Below are 19,454 nucleotides of genomic sequence, written 5' to 3' on the forward strand. Positions count from 1 at the left end.
CTGTCTGACGTAATGAAATCATGTCTGACGTAATAATGAAATCACACCCGGGTGAACAGGGTGAACATAGCAACCATGCTCATTTTTTCTGCACAAACAAAGCCAGTTGTAAAAATACAGATAATAATAGATTAATAACTTCAACAAAACACTGTGTGTACTGGGAGGGAAGGAGGGAGAGAAAGGCATTATGAAAATGTTTGAGAACCACTGACATGGAAACATGGGTTTTTAAGAAAACTTGTCAGACATAGAAACAGTTTTAGAAGACAACAGAACATATAGACAGAGTGTGCAGTGTATGCTTGTGGTATATATACTGATTTTGAGTGTGACGTAATGAAGATATGTATTAATGCCGGGGTCAACTGGCTTTCGATGGTGACGTAATAAAGATAGGTTTCAGTGTCGGGTGGATTAAAGGTATGTCTGTATGTAATCTGAAACCTATCTTTATTACGTCACCATCGAAAGCCAGTTATAACCCGGCATTGATACATATCTTCATTACGTCACACTCAAAATCAGTATATATACCACGAGCATACGCAGACTTAAAAATAAATAAAAACTAGGGTGCTTGCTCTAGTTCTTCAAACAACTGAGCATTTACTGCCTGGAGCACATTCATTCTCACCAGAGCCTGGCCTCTGACTGACAAACCATTGACCATTTTGGCAATGCCCAGAAAAAAATGTTCATTGGCATCTAGAGCCTGCGGGACAGTTTTGGGGAGAGTAGGCTGTGCGGTTGCTGTCAGTGTCATTTCATGGACCAGGGCTTCCTGGAAGGGCGTCATGTCTTGGTGCTGGGGGTTGGCCTGATGACGACGCACCTTCCGAGGCACATGCACGTACTCCTCCTCCTCCTCCTCCACCTCATCAGACAGCTCAGACTGCTGCACATCTGGGTTGTCCAGGGTCTAGAACCGGGCGATACAGACAATCACATATACTATTGGTCAGTCATGTGAGATTACAGGGTTTGTAATACACACACACATTGTGTGTGTGTATATATATATATATATATATATATATATATATACTGTACTTATGTACTATATATTATGGCATTATGGCAAATGCAGGTTTCCTAAAAAAAAAAGGGTGGTTTCCCCCTGGGTATAATATCCAGAATTTCAAATATCAATGTAATTAATGACATATTTCCCAGGGGTGCAGGTCTTTTTTCCGACATACAAAAAAACGACGGGACAATGGTCCGACAGTGTCCGAAATACCGTCTTTTTACTCCAACAGTCCGACATGATATTAGCAAGACAGAAGTTCCCGCAATAGTCCGAAAACCGTAGTTTAGACGAGGCAATGTTTAGACGAGGCAATAGTCCGACAATTAGTAATCCCAATTAATAAATACATTTCTTTTTACTATCGGGGATATTATATATATATGAACACACCCACACACATAATGGAAAGATGATTGATGCACAGACCCCAGCGCAGTAGCCTACCGTATTGAAGTAATTAAGTAACAAACTATATAACGTGCGCCAAACTATATAATAGGCTACCTCTAGATCTTTTTATTGATTGATCTCCACGTTAAAGGACCACTTCACCACTTTTCAACTTCTCTTCCTATAATTGGTCCTAACTAATGTTCATGATAAAATACCACCATTTTTTCCTACTCAGTCTGTGTCTCATAGGAAGGCTGTGGGCAGTTCAGAAACCCGTCCACCAGTGACATCATCAATGGTGAATCCAAGCTAATATAAACTGCAGGCTTTCTTTTCCTGAAAAGTTGCAATGCAAAAGTTGAAGCCATTGTTCTCACGATAATAAAAATCGAAATATATTTTAAAACAAATCTGCCTAATGATGATGTCACTGGTGGACGGGTGGAGGGCCATTATAGTTCCACACTCAATCCAGAGGGGCCACTATAGTTCCACACTCACTCCAAAGGGGCCACTATAGTTCCACACTCACTCCAAAGGGGCCACTATAGTTCCACACTCACTCCAGAGGGCCACTATAGTTCCACACTCACTCCAGAGAGTCACTATAGTTCCACACTCACTCCAGAGGGCCACTATAGTTACACACTCCCTCCAGAGTCCAGAGGGGCCACATTGCATATTACTGTCGCCGAGCTCAGTCGCAGTGCGACACGTTTTGAGCTTGTAGATCAGCTATTTGCTATTTTTTAATTGGAATCCTGAAAAGTAACATTTTGATTAAATTTCAAATGCATTTAGTTATAGTTTAAACTAGACCTTAACCCGTTCTATAATCTATGTACACCAAATTAGGCACAGTGTGGGAAAATTAGATGAAATCGATCACATTATTGATTGGGAGGGAATTGTTAACGGATGAGCTTGGGAAGAGCACAAAGTTAATATTATTAGGCAAGTGGTCTGCGGAGCATTCCCTGAGGGGGGGGGGGGGGGTGTTCTGTGTATTCCTGGGACTCGCATAAATACGTCTCTGTGCACGCACGCACGCACGCACGCCCCAGAGTTGGTTTTGACATGGCAGCGGCGCCATGGACGGCGTGCACAGTACAGACAACACTGACAGGCGGGTGTTTACGCAACACTATAGGGGTTTTGAATGATGTGCGCGACCCGTCGTGAGACAGATAATCGAGGCGATGTTTTTTTAGTAGACCAGTTCAGAAATCCCATATAGGCTGGGCCGGGCTACTGGACTTGTAACTAGTTTGGGGCACAATCAGGTGCGACTCAGGACCCCATGGCTGGGGTGTATGGACTCAGGACCCCATGGCTGGGGTGTATGGACTCAGGACTGGGGTGTATGGACTCAGGACTGGGGTGTATGGACTCAGGACCCCATGGCTGGGGTGTATGGACTCAGGACTGGGGTGTATGGACTCAGGACCCCATGGCTGGGGTGTATGGACTCAGGACTGGGGTGTATGGACTCAGGACCCCATGGCTGGGGTGTATGGACTCAGGTCCATGGCTGGCTGGGGGTGTATGGACTCAGGACTGGGGTGTATGGACTCAGGACCCCATGGCTGGGGTGTATGGACTCAGGACTGGGGTGTATGGACTCAGGACCCTGGCTGGCTGGGGTGTATGGACTCAGGACCCCATGGCTGGGGTGTATGGACTCAGGACCCCATGGCTGGGGTGTATGGACTCAGGACTGGGGTGTATGGACTCAGGACCCCATGGCTGGGGTGTATGGACTCAGGACTGGGGTGTATGGACTCAGGACCCTGGCTGGCTGGGGTGTATGGACTCAGGACCCCATGGCTGGGGTGTATGGACTCAGGACCCCATGGCTGGGGTGTATGGACTCAGGACCCCATGGCTGGGGTGTATGGACTCAGGACTGGGGTGTATGGACTCAGGACCCTGGCTGGCTGGGGTGTATGGACTCAGGACTGGGGTGTATGGACTCAGGACCTTGGCTGGCTGGGGTGTATGGACTCAGGACCCCATGGCTGGGGTGTATGGGTGTCCGAACTGCCCAAAGCCCTCCTATGAGACACAGACTGAGTAGGAAAAAATGGTGGTGTTTTATCATGAACATTAGTGAGGACCAATTATATAAAGAGATGTTGAAAAGTGGTGAAGTGGTCCTTTAACACTGTTCATTGAAAATAGCTGATCTGCAAGCTCACTATACCCAGGGGGCAAAGCACCCTTTTTTTTTTAGGAAACCTGCATTTGTCATAACATACAAAGTTGTCCACCAGAAATATCTATGACCCAATAGAATCACAACCTGTGGACACACCGGTCAATTTCTTTGCTGGAAATCCAATATGGCCACCACAATATTAGCCCCCATTAGCCTATAATGCGGGTGAATAGGGCAACATTTTTAACTGAGGGATATTTCCACAAAACTTCACAGGTTGATCAATGATATGAATGCCATATGTTTTTGTATTGGAAGTTTCCATGATATCCAATATGGCCACCACAATACTAGCACCCAGAAAATAGGCTTGGCTCTAAATTCTGAACCAGATGAGCTAGAAATTCAAACTCATGGTTCGCTGCCGCCGAACCCGTGGCCGCCGGTACCAGTACCCACCGAGCCATCGCCGCCGCCGTCCTCGACGTCGTGCCCGACAATCCGGAGCAGCGTCGCGGTAGACCCAAGTCAGTCGTTACCGTACCTCCCGGTTCCTCCGCGCCCAACATGAACGATCACCAGCAGAACCCGGTACTAGCCCAGCAGCTCCAACCATCCCGCACTTCTTCGTCCCGTCTCCCCGGCCACCAAGCTCCAGCAGCAGCTTCCCCAACCAGCCATCCCGTTGCCTCCCCGAGCGGCTCCAATCCACCAGTACCAACCTCCGCTTCAGACTGGACCGTGGTCGGCCTACAAAGAGCCCTCATCGCCAAAGGCATTTCATTCACCCGTTCTGCAAACAAACTATCCCTGTTTACAACACTCATGTCCACCCGCGTCGCTCAGTGCAGCAACAGCGGAACAACAACAGCAGCCTCAGCCAACGTGGGTCTGTCACGCAGCCGTGACGTCACGCGCCATCCTCCCAGCCCAGGAGACGCTCCACGGGCGTCCGCTCGGCCGAGTGGCGACGCTGTCGCGCGGCAGGCGGCGCTGTCGCGTCGCGGAAACTCCTCGCGTCGGGCTGCCACGTCGCGCGGCGGCGTCGACACAAAGTCGGCGGCTCCGTCCCGCTCCGGTGACGTCACGCAGCGTACCGCTGCCACAGCGACATTTGAGATACGCCCATTCTCTCCAGACGCCCACCATCTCCACTCCCACCACTCAACCAAAGGAGCTCCAGCCACCTCAGCCTCCTTCACCATGCAAACGGCCAGTATCCTCCATCCACCACACCCCACATGTCATGCGTGCCCCGACCACCCAAGCCGCACACTTCACGCTTGCGTGAGGTCGTGACCTTGGATGATCAGGTCCGTTATGGCATCCCCCCCGCCCCTGGCCATCTAAGCCGCACACCGCACTCTTGCAAGAAAGCGTGTGGTGCTGACCTTCGATGACCATGCTGGCTTCACCCTCACCTGTCCTGCCGTGGCCGTTTATGCCTCACGTCCCATGCTCCTCCCCCATGCGACGAGTACATAAACGTCCACGCGCCACATCTATTCAATAAACCATCTAAAAGGTTCTCATGTCTGATGTTTGGTCTTTCCTAGTGAAAATCTGTTCATGTGCCAGGGACTGGAGACAAGATGCAGCAGGAGCTTCACTCCATTCCTGACTGGGAATGTCTCAGATGCATGCATCATTCTGTGTGCTCTTTATGGGCCCAAAACCACTGGCTCAACTCCAGTCCGCTCCTCTGACAAGTGTCCTGCTCATTGACAAGAGTGACATCCTAGCACACTGGGAAGAGCACTTCAGTGAGGTCGTAAACAGAGAGTCCTCAATTTCCGAAGAGGATATTGCCACGATACCCCAGCTGCCAATCAAAGCCCCCCCCCCCCCCCCCACCAGTGCAGAGACAGTGAAAGCACTCCAACAAACCACTTCTGGAAAGGCACCAGGAGGTGCATGTTTACAAGAGGAAAGGGGACAGGGCATACTGCGATAACCATCATGGTATAGCCCTCCTGAGTCCTGAACATCACAGGAAAGATCTTAGCAAGAATCATCCTCAACCGGCTAATCAGCCATGCTGAGAATGTTGTCCCTGGATCCTAATGTGGTTTCCACGGAGGCAATGGTGATGCATCCCCAGTCAGGAATGGAGTGAAGCTCCTGCTGCATCTTGTCTCCAGTCCCTGGCACATGAACAGATTTTCTGGCATAGGCCAGGCTGGCTCTAGATGGACAGGGGACCATCACTGAGAGACCATACATACTCAGTGAAGGGATGTCCGGCTTGTCCTGCCAGGGATGATTGTCAACATAAACAGAGGAAATGCCAACAGAAACCGTAGAACAAAACCAAAATACAGCCAGAGGGATGTCTTTCTGCAAAGAAACACCCCATAACAATAATACTTAATAGAGGGAAATTATGGCTAAAATATTTATATATCTCTCGTGGTTAGAAACCATGAGTTTGTATTTATAGGTCATCTGGTTCAGAATTTAGAGCCAAACCTATTTTCTGGGTGCTAGTATTGTGGTGGCCATATTGGATATCATGCAAACTTCCAATACAAACCATTATGGTATTCATATCATTGATCAACCTGTGAAGTTTCGTGGAAATATCCCTCAGTTAAAAATGTTGCCCTATTCACCCCCCATTATAACTAATAGGGGCTAATATTGGGGGCGGCCATATTGGACTTTCGCAACAAAATTGACCGAGTTGTCCATATAGGTTGTGATCCTATGGGGTCATAGATATTATTTCTGGTGGACAACTTTGTATGTTATGACAAATGCAGGTCAACCCCCTTTGCCCCCTGGGTACTAGGTTGTGATGAGCCTAGCTCTGTGTGAACCCATATTGATAATTTCTACAGTCCGTGTTCCTGGGGGGGAATGGGGTGTAGCCTCTCTCTCTCTCTCCCTCTCTGTCTCCCCCCCTCTCTCTCTCTCCTCCCCCCCCCCCCCCCCTCTCTCTCTCTCTCTCTCTCTCTCTTCCTCCCCCCTCTCACACACACACACACACACGCACACGCCTCTCCCTCTCTCTCTCCCCCTCACTCTCTCTCTCTATCTCCCCCCTCTCTCTCTCCCTCTCTCCCCTCTCTCTCTCTCTCTCCCCCCCCCCTCTCTCTCCCCCCCCCCCTCTCTCTCTCTCTCTCTCTCTTCCTCCCCCTCTCTCTCACACACACACACACACACACACACACACACACACACACACACACACACACACACACACACACACACACACACACACACACACACACACACACACACACACACACACACACACACACACACACACACACACACACACACACACACACACACACACACACACACACACACACACACACACACACACACACACACACACACACACACACACACACACACACGTGCGTGTGTGCGCCGCGCCCACGCATGCACGCACACACACTCACTTGAGTTGCCGTTGCACGCTGCGCGCTCGGTCTCCCATGTCGGACTATTGCCTCGTCTAAACATTGCCTCGTCTAAACTACGGTTTTCGGACTATTGCGGGAACTTCTGTCTGGCTAATATCATGTCGGACCGTTGGAGTAAAAATACGGTATTTCGGACAATGGTCCAACACTGTCGGACCATTGCCCCGTCGGCTATTTGGGTGTCGGAAAAAAGGCCGCCCGTCGGCTATTTGGGTGTCGGAAAAAAGGCCGCCTCCCATTTCCCAGACCTCACCTGGTGTTCTGGGATGTCAAATAAGGAGTCCTGGGTTGGTGGGGGAGGTGGCAGGCTGTCCTCATCACCCTGAGCTCCTGGAGACATGGGAACCAGGGTGACATACTCTGGAAGAGCTGTGCTGCTGCTGGTTCCCTGACCAGCCCCGAGGCATGGTCGGGTGGTGCTGGTGTGTGTCGTAGCAGGTGGGGGCCTCTTGCTGGAGGGGCCTTTACGTGGTGCTGGAGGTAGTAGAATCAGAAACAGGTCACATGTTTACAGGTGTTAAAACTGTGGGTGAAATATATTATGTATTATGTATTGTTCCATCGTTATTTGAATGTTTCCAGAAAAGAGAAAGAATGGAGAGAAAGGGGAGGGGGGGAGAATAATAAATTAAAAAACAACACTTGTGTGAAGTGAGGGACACATGGTAATGTTTAACTGCTGTACAAGTCCATAGACTTGGCTGCCATATGACATAATTTCAAAAGCCAGATGAAGCGCCCCTCAAAAAACGTATCTACATGAGATTTAGAAATGAGGTGAATGAGCATAGTAGCTGGTATCTGTTACCAGACATTAGTGCAAGGACAGTTTCAGTGAATATACATTAAGATTAAGGTGCAGGTACCCTGGGGGGCAGCAGCGCTCGTACCCATGTTGCCTGATGTGTCCCTTTTTGCCATGTGTGGCTTCATGAAGGACATGACGGCCGCAAATGGCCATACCTTCCCTGCCTGGCCAGAACCACTTTTGGACGCCTCCTCTGACAGTGCCAGATGTCTCCTGTAGCCATCGATCAGTGTCTTCCACCTCCTCTTGCACTCTGCCACTGGGGGAAAAATTACATGTCATGTGATGTGACCTGAGTAAAGCCAACAGCTACATCATATCAAAATATGCCAGCATGCATTGTAATCGTTTTTATTTATTATTCATGTACAGACAGTCTAGACATTAAAGTGTGCTTGTCATTTTCCAAGTGAACTAGACTGTATATGGGCACCAACCAATTCATGTGCATGCATGTACATTTCTATGGGAAGCCGTTTAGGCCATAAATGCATAGTCAACTCGCACATACATGTATACTTCTCTTGCACATACATATATATTGGTACTTCACTTGCACATACATATATATTTAATTTACACATACATACATACTTCATTCGCACATATATAAATACTTCACTTGCACATACATACATACTTCATTCGCACATACATACATAATTTAAAAAAAAAGATTAATTAATTAATGAATTTGATTAACTAATGAATGAATTTGATTAATAAATTAAGATAAAACTGCAGCCACTGGGGAGACATTGGGGAGGCACTGGGGAGGCACTGGGCAGGCAGTGGGGAGGCACTGGGGAGACACTGGGGGACACTGGGGAGGCACTGGGCAGGCAGTGGGGAGGCACTGGGCAGGCAGTGGGGAGGCAGTGGGGAGGCACTGGGGAGGTGGGGAGGCACTGGGGGACACTGGGGAGGCACTGGGCAGGCAGTGGGGAGGCAGTGGGGAGGCACTGGGGAGGTGGGGAGGCACTGGGGAGACACTGGGGAGGCACTGGGGAGAAACTGCAGCCACTGGGGAGACATTGGGGAGGCACTGGGGAGACAGTGGGCAGGCACTGGGCAGGCAGTGGGGAGGCACTGGGCAGGCAGTGGGGAGGCACTGGGGAGACACTGGGGGACACTGGGGAGGCACTGGGCAGGCAGTGGGGAGGCACTGGGGAGGTGGGGAGGCACTGGGGGACACTGGGGAGGCACTGGGCAGGCAGTGGGGAGGCACTGGGGAGGTGGGGAGGCACTGGGGAGACACTGGGGAGGCACTGGGGAGAAACTGCAGCCACTGGGGAGACATTGGGGAGGCACTGGGGAGACAGTCGGCAGGCAGTGGGGAGGCAGTGGGGAGGCTCTGGGGAGACAGTGGGCAGGCAGTGGGGAGGCAGTGGGGAGGCACTGGGGAGACACTGGGGGACACTGGGGAGGCACTGGGCAGGCAGTGGGGAGGCACTGGGCAGGCAGTGGGGAGGCAGTGGGGAGGCACTGGGGAGGCACTCAGGGGACACTGGGGAGGTACTGGGGAGCCACTGGGCAGACACAGGGGCCTGTTCCTGTTGCATTTCCATAAGCTTTTCATTTGAAATCGAGCTTCCTGTTCAGGCATTGTGCCTTCCTGTTACATTCATACTCAGACATGTACACACATCACATAGTCCTGCGCAGCCGCACATAAAGAAATACTCACACACGTATGTATGCATGTATGTATGTATGTGCGAATGAAGTATGTATGTATGTATGTATGTATGTATGTGCGAATGAAGTATTTATATATGTGCGGATGAAGTATGTATAAGTGAAGTATGTATATATGTGCGAATGAAGTATGTATGTATGTGTAAATGAAATATATATGTATGTGCAAGTGAAGTACCTAAATGTATGTATGTGCAAGTGAAGTATGTATGTGTATGTGAAATATGCATGTATGTGCAAGTGAAGTACCAATATGCAAGAGAAGTATACATGTATGTGCGAGTTGACTATGCATTTATGGCCTAAACGGCTTCCCATACATTTCTGCTTTCAGGTTTCTATATTGTATGATAAATGCTAATTTGTTATTTCTATATTAGCAATGAGCATCCAACTATAACTAACACAAAGGACTGGTGACTGTGTTATTACACAGAAAATATGCATTGCCTAGTACATAATATGCATGTTGCTTAGTGCCAGATGGCTGCAGATGGAAAATAAACTATCCATTCATCTTAACAGAAAATGATTTATTATTAGTTCAGTCAGATACAATTGTACTGTAGTACTAGTCTTCCACAAGCAGTACATGGCATCACAAGCACTTTGATGCAGATCAGTATTTTTTTTAGATCAAACTTCCAAAATATTACAACCTGTCTGTTTTCATAAATCAAGTAGCATGTTTACATTGGTACCAACGTCCGAGGTAGAAAACCGCTAACTATAGCATTGTTGCTAATATTTGAACTGACCTGACTCGCCAACCGCAGCAGCGATGTCCTCCCATGCCTTCTCCTTCTTGTTTTTGTCTCGAAAGTCGACGAGACTCTTGTCATAGATCAATTGATAGTGGCTGACAGCCACTATCAATTGATCCTCCCACCTTCTCTTGTTTTTTTTCTTTCTTCCTTGGCCCTCCATTTTTATTGTTCCCCCAAACTTTTTTTTGCTGGAATAGGTCTGCAAACTGTTCCACAAACAGGGGTGTGTTCAGGTGCTATAGGTCCAATAACGAGACCCCCTGCGCGGGAGGCATGCACACGTACGTCTTGAAGAAGTCGCTCCGTCTGGCGGCGTCCTTGATCACGTTGGCCACCGGCTTGCTCAGCCACTCAACCGCTTGCTCAGCCGCCAGGTAGACGAGCTTGGCGATGGGGAAGGCGCCGACCACCATTTTGAATAACTACTCAAACTATATAGAGCTGGGTTAGAGCTGGGTGTCCGGTGGGGACCCGGTGAGGACTTAAACCAGGATGCAGAAATCTCTGACACGACGATATCTGTCTGGGTCGTTGGATTCCTGTCTGAGAATATCTGGGTTGTACCCGCTCTTATATAAGGTGCTGCCAGACGGTCAAAAGAGCTGCGCACGTTCTCGGCTGCGAGCAGCTTAAAGGGGGAACGACATGTATTTGTCAAAATTACAAATAGACCAAATTCTTGGTCCATGTATTCAAGCCTGAAGTTCCCTCTTATTCCACAAGTGTCCCTCACAGCAACAATAAGAGCCTCCATCGTTCCTGGAATCCCATCTGGCAGAATCAACTTCATTCGACACTCATCACTCAATTCAACCAACAGCTTTGCCGTCTTCTTTTGGGCCATGGTCGATAGATTCTGAGTTGGGGAAACACACAATGAATAGTAAATTAGTAATGTTACTTTCATTCATACATGGAGTGTCTGTTCAGTAACAGCGGTCTCTTCATCTCTCCAGTAAACAGAAAATAGGTTCTCAGGATACCCATTTTAACCAATCAGGAAAAGTAAGTAATACAGGACACATGATAAACAAGTGAAATTAGCAGTGATTAAACCAATATCAAACTGGAACACAAGTTGATAAATTATTTGTGGCGCTCTCATGATTAGATGGCATTTGTAATCCATATGAAAATGTATTCTCTGGTCATTTTAGAGCTGGATGGCGACCATTGTTATTGGGGGGGGGATATAATAATAATCACAAATCCAATTATATAGGCTACAGTAATATATACACACACATTTTAAATGTTACATAGCTATACTGTAAGTAATCAATGCAATAGTGTGTTTGTTCAGTAACAGGGGTCCATCCAGCTTTAGTTAAAAAAAAAAGAAAAATCATTCAGCCTGTAATACCAACATTAATCAAAGTTCTCTCCTGATTGGATAAAATTAGCATTTAAGCCATGACTTTGACCATGTGATCACAATATGTAATAACAATAATACCCTTAAACATGTATGTATCGCTTTGGAACCACCATGCGCCTCTCTCCAACAGTGTAGCAAGCCAGTGGGTATGGGTCTTTAAGATGATGGTGTTCCACAAGCTCAATATCCCTAGTAGAGGTCGACTTCATCAAGATAAAGGCTCCGAAATGTTCAGTGTACCATGCTTCAAGCTTTCTGATAATAAAAACTGGTTTGTCTTGGAGAACAATCATCTGAATTATTTCACCAAACTCTGGCATACCAGAAAGCTCCCCAGTTGCAAGAATCATGCCATCCCTGTAGTTGAAGCCTTCATAGGTTACATTTTTGGCCATACACAAAATATCCACATTGAGGTTCTTCTGCCTAACAGCATGTGCTATGTCTTCCTTCAGAAGATCAATTGAAAGTGTGGAAACATTTGTAACTTCCAGAGTGCGTGTCAGGGAATTGCACAACTGCAATTGATATGTCATATGAAACTGATGCCTCTGTGCCATTGATAAGAGGATATTCTTGTAACAGTTTGTGTGCCGCACAACCCTTTTGAAGAAGCTATGTTTCGCCTCGAATCTCATTGTCCATAGAGCAACCAGGGGACCAAACTCTTGTATTAGGTCAGGATAATGCTCCAGAAAGTGGTGTTTTGGCAAAAGTTTGACATCAGGGAAAACCTCTTGGAATAGTACCCTATGTTCAGATATCTTAAACTGCAGGTAAGCTATAGATTCATTGGTGTGAGTAGGTGCAACGGCGAGGTCTACAATGTCTTTCAAGTTATTTAGAATTCCCCACGCAGGTTCACCGACAGGCACTCTGGTTCCAATCAAAATAGGTAAAAACCTCAGCAGACTCCAGTTCTCATGGGCATTACCTCCTATTGTTTTCCTTTTGGAAAATGTGAGGGGTACTCCATGGGGACAATTTGTTTTGTCATTCCATTTAAAAGAAAATGTTTTAATTTTCTCATTCAAGTAGGCTAATGTTAAATATTTTTTAGATATTAACACAGTCAAGCACAATGATATCTCTCTAGGCACAATTCCCTCAAAAAGGTCGTGCATAATATCAGGGGGGAAACCAGTCGTTACATTGAAGTGCGACAGCTTATCTGATATTACACAAGCACGTTTTACACCATAATGATTATCCAAGTTATTTTGCCTGATAGTCTCTAGATGTGCAGCATGAATTGGCTCTGTTCTCCGAGTGAATGTTCCTGCTGAAACTTGTGTAGTCTGAATGTCTGTCTTTGTTGCTGTACAAAATCTGCACATATAGTAGCCTGAGAAGTTCTCCACAAACCCTGCAATGCTATGTGCACCAAGGTTATCTGCAGCAATACACTGAACAGTGCCCTTTATCGTCTTTCCCAGTTTAGCGATGAAAACACCATGAGTCTCCAAAATGACAAGGTCATCTAACAAAGGCTCCAAAACCTTTTCATATCCGTAATTTTTAACATCCTCGCTATAGATCAAGGCACATAAATATATGTCCGACAGGGATGAGTTGGAGCCTGGAGGTAAATTACCTAAGGTCCAATAAACTCCCAATACTTTGTGTATTTTCTTTGATGTGCCAAGAGGATTGCAAATTTCATACTCGTCCGTAAAAATTAACAATGAAATGGCAGTCTCAGACAATAGTGCATTCTGTTGGCAATTAAGGGAATCAAAAAAGCAAGTGTATTTCAGTCGATCACCTGCTCTGTAATTAGATTTCAAATTGATTGTTTTGTCAAGTATTGACTCACATTCCAGAATCTGCTGCAAAGATTTAAGTATGGGAATGTACTGAAATGATCTTTTAGCTTTGGCGTCTAGCACATACTCTAAAGGTTCGACAACATCAAAATGTTTTTTGTAGTATGCCTTCCGTTTCCATACAGTGGAGAGGGGACCTCCGATTGCTGTTGGAATGGGGTGTGACGTGCAGAGAACATGAGCCAATTCCTGCACAATAGCAGCATCAACAACACAATTATGTTTCTGCAATAGCAGGGTTATTTTTTGATAGGCTACAGGGACTGAAACCGTACTTAACAAATACTGTAGATCCTGCAAGAGCTCATCAATGGCCACACCAGGGACAAGATTAACATGCTCCAACTTCAATAAAAGTGAGGCAAATTTTCGCTCTATAGTAGTGGACACATCTTCAATATTTTGGGCTTCATGGACAGAAGCATTGGACTCATCATCCGAAATAGGCTCCTGCAAATCATTGCCAACAATTGAATCTTCAGAGGGATGACTAGGGTCTGGCCTCAAAGTCTGAGCAATGACAGGCTTTAAATCATTTATAGAACATTTGTTGTGTTTTCTGGACTTATGAGTCCTGAAGGATCCAGCAATATTTGTCTTATATTGACACCCTTGAAAAATACATGTAACAGTTTCAAGTTTTTGCAAATGCTGTCCAATGTGATACAAATAGTCTTTCAAAGTTGTGCTGTCTTTATATTCACACAAAAGGCATGACAAAGTTGTCAGTTCAGGATTTTCAGTGGTAAGTCGACTGTGATTCCTTGACAAATGAGACTTCAGGGAATTCCAGGTACTGAAGGAGCAAGGGCAGGAATCATATGTGCATGGGTACTTATTGCCATGTCGTCCAAACTGTATATGATCAAGTCTGTAATGTTTGAGAAGCTCCGACCTTCTTGATTTGGTAACACCACAGTCTTTGCATTTCCACTCTGGCATTCAACACTTACTGAGCAGCCAAGTGGTCAGTCACAAGGTATGCCGAGTTGGAGTGGAGTGTGACTTGCAGAGGGCCGTCCAGAACAGCATGGGCCTACAGAGAGAAAGAGGCACAAGATGTTTGTGAGCTTGTAGATCGGCTAATTTCTGCATGCAAAAAGTCTAAAATCAGTTGATCACGCTTTTAATTAAAATCTTTGCTTCTGGGGGTCCCTGAAACTACATATTTTGAGATGGGGGTCGGTGGCCAAATGCATATAATTCTGGGACTCCTTGGTTAAGTATGGCGATGTAATGAAGTGATTAGCCTTACTCACAAGGTATGCCGAGTTGGAGTGGAGTGTGACTTGCAGAGGGCCGTCCAGAACAGCATGGGCCTACAGAGAGAAAGAGGCACAGGACGTTTGTGAGCTTGTAGATCGGCTAATTTCTGCATGCAAAAAGTCTAAAATCAGTTGATCACGCTTTTAATTAAAATCTTTGCTTCTGGGGGTCCCAGAAACTACATATTTTGAGATGGGGGTCGGTGGCCAAATGCATATAATTCTGGGACTCCTTGGCATGAAATAATTTGAGAACCACCGATATAGAATCATGGGTTTTTCAGAAAACTGCCAGGATTTAGAAGACATTTGTATAATCGATCTCAGGTCTAAATGGGTTAAGTATGGCGATGTAATGAAGTGATTAGCCTTACTCACAAGGTATGCCGAGTTGGAGTGGAGTGTGACTTGCAGAGGGCCGTCCAGAACAGCATGGGCCTACAGAGAGAAAAGGGCACACGAGGTTTGTGAGCTTGTAGATCGGCTATTTTCAGCACATGGAAATATGCAGGCTGAGACGTTCAGAAACTTTTCCCTTTACAATAAAAGCACATCAGCTTTCACATGTTGGGGTTTCATTCCATATAAAGAAAAGACAGGAGCAAAGTGGGCAAGGATTATGAATTCGGTGGCATTTCACATTGTAAAACGGTGCACGTAAACATTGTGGGCACCTCAGTGTTATTCTTATTGGCCATGTTGAGGTTGAACATGCCCATGCAGAAGGTAAGGGGTGTGTCTCATTTCTGTTTCATATAGCCAAATAACGATATGGAAAAATGTACTATAGGTTATTAATTATAATAATTTCCTATAGAATTTAATGTTTATTTAATGCCATCATGCCCAGGCCATGTAGCTTATAGCTTGTGTGTGTGTGAGAGATAAATATTTTATGTTATATGCTTAATTTAAGGCTTTTATGCTTCAGCCAAGAAATCCTTTGCTAGCCCTTGTGATAACTTATCACCAATATATAAATACATGACCATATCAGTGATAAGGTCATGTATTTAGTCTGGAGCCCTGTCTGCAAGCCTCCAACAAAGCCAACTCGGATCGTGACAACACAACATTTTGGGCCGATGTGACATTAGTTTGGCATATGACATTAGTGTGGCATTAGTTTTGCACTAAAAACACTCCTTGGGCTAAATTTGGGCTTAGCCAATTGCCCAAATGACCACATCACATTTCATGAGAAGATTTTTACGGCTCTAGCAGTGATTCTCAACCTGTTTAATTTCAAGGACCCCCAGTTTGACATGCATTAGTATATACGGATCCCCATTAATGGGATTTCTATCTCTGGGACCCCCAATGTATATTGTAAAATCAACGTTAATTTAACTCTGAGAGTACAAATGGAACCAAATGGACCCATTACTCTCCGAGTTACAGACCCATAAAGGTTCATTTGGTTACAAACTATCATTATAGCTGGGGACCCCCTGGAACTGCCTCAAGGACCCCAGGGAACCACTGTACTAAGGGACAAGTCATTTTATGCTTGGTTGCATGATGAAAATAGCAGATCTACAAGCACAAGCCCTGTGCTGCGACACGTTGTGAGCTTGTAGATTGGCCATTTAAATTCTGCATGCAACCAACCATTTCAATGCCATTAAGGACTAAAACACTTGTACACAGCCAGGGACACGGGGACAGACCCAGGGACACAGGGACAGACCCAGGGACACAGCCAGGGACACAGAATGGACGATGTTAAGAGCGCCGCTCACTTCACACGGGGGTGTGATTTTTTTTAAACAGGTCAGCTTGTTTCTGCAAGCAACAGGTCCAAATGCAATAAAAATGCATGGTTTACAGTCAACAGGGTCAGTTTACTACATGATTTTAGCCTTAGTCCATTTAACATCCGCTCCTGTATTCAACAGTTGAGCTGCATGTTCTTTTTTTAATATATCTATTATGTTGGCCATGGGGGGTGTGTAGGCCTACAAGCACACACACACACACACACACGTGCAAATAAATGATTTAAACGCTTACATTTACTCGCACGCATGCTTGCACACAAGCGAGAGAAACAGACACCGTGTCCACACCACTGACAGTAACGAGATGCTAACGTTGCTAACTACCGTAGTAGTCACCGTGTCCACACCACTGACAGTAACGAGATGCTAACGTTGCTAACTACCGTAGTAGCACGTGCAGGCTTGCAGCTAAACGCTGAGTCCCGCGTTCACGCGGCCGGCGCCGCCAATGCTACACCAGTAACAGTTGCGGCCTAGCTCTGGTCCATGCTCTAATCCCGTGCATGCAACAGCATTCACTCAAGCTATCACAATAATAATAATAATAATAATGGCGAAGAAAACCACACAAAACTATCGCAACACACAGGCCAACAAGTGCCGTGCTAAACGCGGCAACTCTGATTCAAGTTAGCTGTTCTGGGCTCTGGCTATAGCCACACCAAGCTAGCTAGTAGCTAGCCACATCATGATATATATATAGCGTTATCATTCACAATAAAATAATAATAATGGCGAACAAAACTATCGCAACACACAGGCCAACAAGTGCCGTGCTAAACGCGGCAACTCTGTGATTCAAGTTAGCTGTTCTGGCTTTAGCCACGCCAAGTTAGTTAGTAGCTAGCCACATCATGCTATAGCGTTAGCATTCACAGTCAGTCACCACAATATTGTACATTTGCAAAACCAAAAACAATTTCAGTAAATACATGCATAGAAAATATCTACATTGGGTTCACAGTTTCTTAGTTCAGTTCACTTTGTAGGAGTAGTGGAGTGACAAACACACACAAATTATAGTAGTCATTATTACTTTTTCATTAAAATGTTATGTTCGTAAAACCGCGGTTTATATAACAATGATTTTAACAAAAACGCTCAATCATGTTTTCATATTTCTTACCGTGGTTTGTGAATATAAACACCCGCTGGCTGCAGAAATATTGTTTGCCCGCCCGCAAGTCCAACAGTGGCTGTGGGCTGTGCGCACCGACTGTAATGGCGGACATCTGAGGCTGAGCAGTGAGCAAAGATATGACGTCAGCATCACGTGACTCCAGGAATGCAATGTGAAGGCTTTCATACGAGTATTCAATTTTAGTTGAACCAACAGAACACATATTTAATTTGAATGAACCCTTTTAAATTACATTATACCAATGGATCGACAGAAAACTTGAGAAAAGTAATTTTAGTATGTCAGATCAAGCATAAAAAACAATTCAAATGAATGGCAGGCCTGTGTCCCTATTTACAGTGCATTGTACAACAAAAAAATAATACAGGGGGTTGGAAATAAAACAATATCACAAAAACCCCACTTCTCGATTATCGATTATCCTACAGAACAGTTTTGATATATTTTTGTCCAGCCCTAACAATAACAAAACAACAAAAAAACATGAAGTTCAACATTCAACATTTTTGGTATTTATTTGCTGGGATCATGGGCACTGTGATCTCAAAAGCTTCAATTATGTCCTAAGGAAGATGACAAAATAAAAATTACTGTTTGTTTGTTTCAAATTGCAATGTTATACCAACTGTGAGGATGAACAGTGAACAATAGGAACTGAGATCAGACCCCTGCAAGCTACAAGCTCATAGCGCACCACCGAGTGGCGTGCTATGAGCTTGTAGGTCTGCTATTTTTGAAGCAGACCTACTGTAAAGTGGCGTTCTTTTTTTTTTTTTTTTCGGGCTTTATCGGGCTTCGGGCCTAACATTATGGTAATCTTTAGGGTCGGGCCGAGCTTCGGGCTGAACCAGTTAGGGCCGGGCCGTGCCGGGCTTCAAATTTCGGGCCCGATGAGAACTCTAACCGGGCCTACTTTTTGGGCGGGGGGGACTTGGACTGCAGTATCCCGTTGACCTCCGTGAGCCGTGCATAGAGCGTCTCCGTGGTCACGGCCAGCTCTCCTATCCGGGCCTGCAGACCCGCGAGCATCCCGTTCAGCAACTTCAGCTCCTCCTCCAACTTCAGACACTCCTTGCACCGCGAGTTGGCGGCCTGCCTGTTGTACTCCAGCACCACGCAGCCTCCGCCGACCAGGAAGATCACCGTCTCCCCGAGCAGCTTGGCGCCGAGCTCCACGACCTCCTCGTTCGGCGGGTTGGTCTTGGTCTTGGTGAAGCTCGTCTCCACCCAGCGGTAGGCCTGCGCGGGAGGCATGCACACGTACGTCTTGAAGAAGTCGCTCCGTCTGGCGGCGTCCTTGATCACGTTGGCCACCGGCTTGCTCAGCCACTCAACCGCTTGCTCAGCCGCCAGGTAGACGAGCTTGGCGATGGGGAAGGCGCCGACCACCATTTTGAATAACTACTCAAACTATATAGAGCTGGGTTAGAGCTGGGTGTCCGGTGGGGACCCGGTGAGGACTTAAACCAGGATGCAGAAATCTCTGACACGACGATATCTGTCTGGGTCGTTGGATTCCTGTCTGAGAATATCTGGGTTGTACCCGCTCTTATATAAGGTGCTGCCAGACGGTCAAAAGAGCTGCGCACGTTCTCGGCTGCGAGCAGCTTAAAGGGGGAACGACATGCCCCGAAATTAATATTGCTGATACTGTACATCACGTGGTCTGAATGAAAACGGTTTCGACCTGCACGCGGCTGTATCTCAGGCTCTGACGTGACCTAGCACCTAGGCGAGCTGAGTGGCTAGCGCATTTCAGGCTACTAGTTTTG

At 46.3% G+C, this 19,454-nt stretch overlaps 2 protein-coding genes across 2 annotated transcripts; both read right to left on the minus strand.

The window, feature by feature from the left end:
* Window positions 1-110: 110 nt before the first annotated feature.
* Window positions 111-7,981, minus strand: LOC306931602 (uncharacterized protein). The gene is made up of 3 exons (XM_079513047.1): window positions 7,909-7,981; window positions 7,272-7,492; window positions 111-922 (listed from the first exon to the last, which is right to left on the minus strand). Exons 1-3 carry the CDS (start codon window positions 7,958-7,960, stop codon window positions 572-574), a joined length of 624 nt encoding a protein of 207 aa, XP_079369173.1. The 5' UTR covers window positions 7,961-7,981; the 3' UTR covers window positions 111-571.
* Window positions 7,982-18,591: 10,610 nt separating this feature from the next.
* On the minus strand, window positions 18,592-19,074 carry LOC306931488 (optic atrophy 3 protein homolog; the record flags this gene model as incomplete). Its single annotated transcript, XM_079512887.1, has 1 exon — window positions 18,592-19,074. One exon carries the CDS (start codon window positions 19,072-19,074, stop codon window positions 18,592-18,594), a length of 483 nt encoding a protein of 160 aa, XP_079369013.1.
* Between the last annotated feature and the right edge of the window lie 380 nt (window positions 19,075-19,454).

The sequence above is a fragment of the Electrona antarctica genome (assembly GCF_951216825.1).
Source record: "Electrona antarctica genome assembly, chromosome: 10".
NCBI classification, from domain to species: domain Eukaryota; kingdom Metazoa; phylum Chordata; class Actinopteri; order Myctophiformes; family Myctophidae; genus Electrona; species Electrona antarctica.